This window comes from Austrofundulus limnaeus, unplaced genomic scaffold (assembly GCF_001266775.1).
Source record: "Austrofundulus limnaeus strain Quisiro unplaced genomic scaffold, Austrofundulus_limnaeus-1.0 Scaffold3, whole genome shotgun sequence".
NCBI lineage: Eukaryota > Metazoa > Chordata > Actinopteri > Cyprinodontiformes > Rivulidae > Austrofundulus > Austrofundulus limnaeus.
Window position 1 is genome coordinate 2,941,514 of NW_013952405.1, and position 2,619 is coordinate 2,944,132.

Consider the following 2,619-nt stretch of genomic DNA (forward strand, 5'->3'; position numbering starts at 1 on the left):
TTTTTTTTTTGTGTGTAATGCGCCTGCCTGCAGCCTTAAGTCCTCACAGTGCGGACACCTTCACAATGTTTTGGTGGGCGGGGCCGGCGGGCAGATGGGCGTCGCCCTCCGGAGTCGTCACTGGCGGCGTGGGAATGCTGATGATTGCTGTGGTGATCTGGCTGCTCTGGCAGTTCAGAGGGGCTGGCTCATCTATGCGCATGTTTAGACTGGAGCGGCTGCAGGAGAAATGATAGCAAATCGCGGATTAGGATAATCCCAGAGAAAATGTTTGTTGCCAGAAGAGGGACAAAGCTTCAGGGGGATTGGCTTTTGTCTCCGAGCATCTGGGGCTGAGGGGAAGTTAAAAGCTTCATTTGAGGTGATTTCAGCAGTGATAGTTACTCACGTAAACAAGAAACAATGACTTAGTGTGAACCATGTGAAGCAAGACCTGAAACTTGAAGCAATACAGCAGTGGCTGGTAGAGAAATCAGAACCACCTTTAAATAAAACAGAATTTCCTATGAATTTGTGGATTCAGTCAAATGTGAAAATAGTCCAAATACATTTATCAGGTAGGGAAATAAATATATTTCACCACTTTGTTTATTATATTTTATACCAGTTAATTCAAAACATATTTAACAATGCACAGTGCTAGGTGATTTTTAATGTTTGTCTTTTTTTTCAGTTTGAATGATGAGATAATTTGTATTTCCCATCACATGAAGCTCATCTCTGCCACACGTTTCTCCATGCTGCCCTGCCATAACTCACTGTTTATATTCAGTGTTCCTTTAGTGGAGAACTCATTAATAAAACAACACAAAAGAGCTTATTTATTTGCTTGAAATAGCTGCTCTCCGGTTTGACCTCACAGACTATCGCACACTTTGTTCTTGGAGCGATCGCTGGGATACTTCTCGTAAAAGATTAACTATCGTCTTAAACTTCCTCTGTTGGGTGAAACGCATTCGCAGTGACTTTTATACACGATCTGCAACCTGTTCTGCTGAACATCACCGGCACTTTTTTTTCCTGATGTCCTCCGAGGAACTCTCTTTGTCAAACATCAGGACAAAACTCTAAGTCTCAAATTTGAAAAAGCTGATTTATAATTAATTGAATTATAAAAGTATTACACTTGTAGAAAACTATATGCTGTGTTTATTAACCACATTCTTTTCTACATTTATCTGAAATATAATGATGTTTTAGATATTTTAAAGAAATTTTAAAAAAGCTTACAAACATTTTGTTTATGCTGAAACGTAACTGTCCCAAACTGCCAGGAACTCAAAGTAAAACTATATGAAAAAAACAACAACAACATCTGGTTTAGTTCTAAATAACTTCTCTCAAAGTGACAAATTGCATTTTATTATGAGAGATTTCTGAGAGTAAATTTACCACCTGTCATTTGCCATTAGTTATATGGTGGGTAATTAGGATAATGGTATGGCATGGTAGGGAGCTGTTAATCTTCTAATCATTAAAATGCAGTGAGTATGGTTAGAAATTACGCATGAAGCTGTTTCCTGACAGAACTGATCAAAAACAAATAGTCCAAACACAAGACAAGAAAAAAAAAAACATTATTGATCCTCAGATCTCAGATGAAGTATGTCTGTGCGTTTCAGTGGACGGTACCTGGTGCTGAGGGGCTGGATGTGGATGGCGCTGAGCTCCTGCAGACCTTGTTGGTGTGTGTGCGTGTGTGTCAAAGGCTGCATGTGTGCTGGAGCGCTGGCGTTCGGTAAAGGGCTGTGGCGCTTCTTACTTCGGCGGGTGCAGCACGTCCCCGTCACGCCTTCCTGGCTGGAGAGGGAGGGGCTTCGGGATGGGTAATTCTGCAGCCCCGCCTCCAAGTAGCTCTGCTGATAATACTGTTCATCCACGAACTCATGGTTCTACAAAACAAGAGCACGGGAAACACAAACATTTATCCAACAGCAACAAATGTTATCATTAGATAGTGTGCTGCTWTTTTCCTGGCAATTTTGACCCATCTGCTTTATGTATTTTGACTTCTTCCATCACAAATTACTACTGTGGATCAGAAAATAGAAAACATTTTTTTTGCTGTCCTTATTGAGTTTAAAGGGCCTGGAGTCAAACACAACCTGTAAATGAAAATCCTTAAAGGTTTAAGCTGCAGTATGGGTTTTACTAGAAAATAATAAGGAAAAATAATATTTTTTTAAGCTTCAGGTGATTTAGAAGTAATTTTAAAATGAACACTCAGTATATGCCTTTGAGAATCTTATTGTGAAGGACTGAAGGAAGTTCTATGGGCTCCACTGCTGCAAAATTAATAAACAACACYTTGAACAGATGAAATAAACTTTTGGATGTTAATATGGTTGCCATAGCCAATCAACATTGCAAACACATTGTAACCTCTTCGGGTTTAAATATTTTGAATCTAAATCTGGTGTGGTAACAGCTAGAGTCATTCCCATCACTTATTATAAGAGCTAACATAATGCAAGATATGTGTCCAAATCTTTGACATGCAAGACAGCTGGGAATATGCATTCCTTCAAGGAATGCTAATTAATTATTCAGTRCTTTACAGGCCAAACAGAATAAACTCACAAGGCAGTTGATCACTGACAGGAAATCACAGGAAAAGTC

General features: G+C 39.4%; 1 protein-coding gene across 1 annotated transcript in view; it reads right to left on the reverse strand.

Moving 5' to 3' along the window:
- kcnd3 (potassium voltage-gated channel, Shal-related subfamily, member 3) overlaps positions 1–2,619 on the reverse strand; it is a gene marked incomplete in the record, with an annotated part of 119,926 nt that continues 117,307 nt past the window's right edge. The window contains 2 exon segments of the mRNA XM_014017453.1: positions 1–218; positions 1,633–1,892. Of these exon segments, the coding sequence (XP_013872907.1) occupies positions 44–218; positions 1,633–1,892 (435 nt within the window).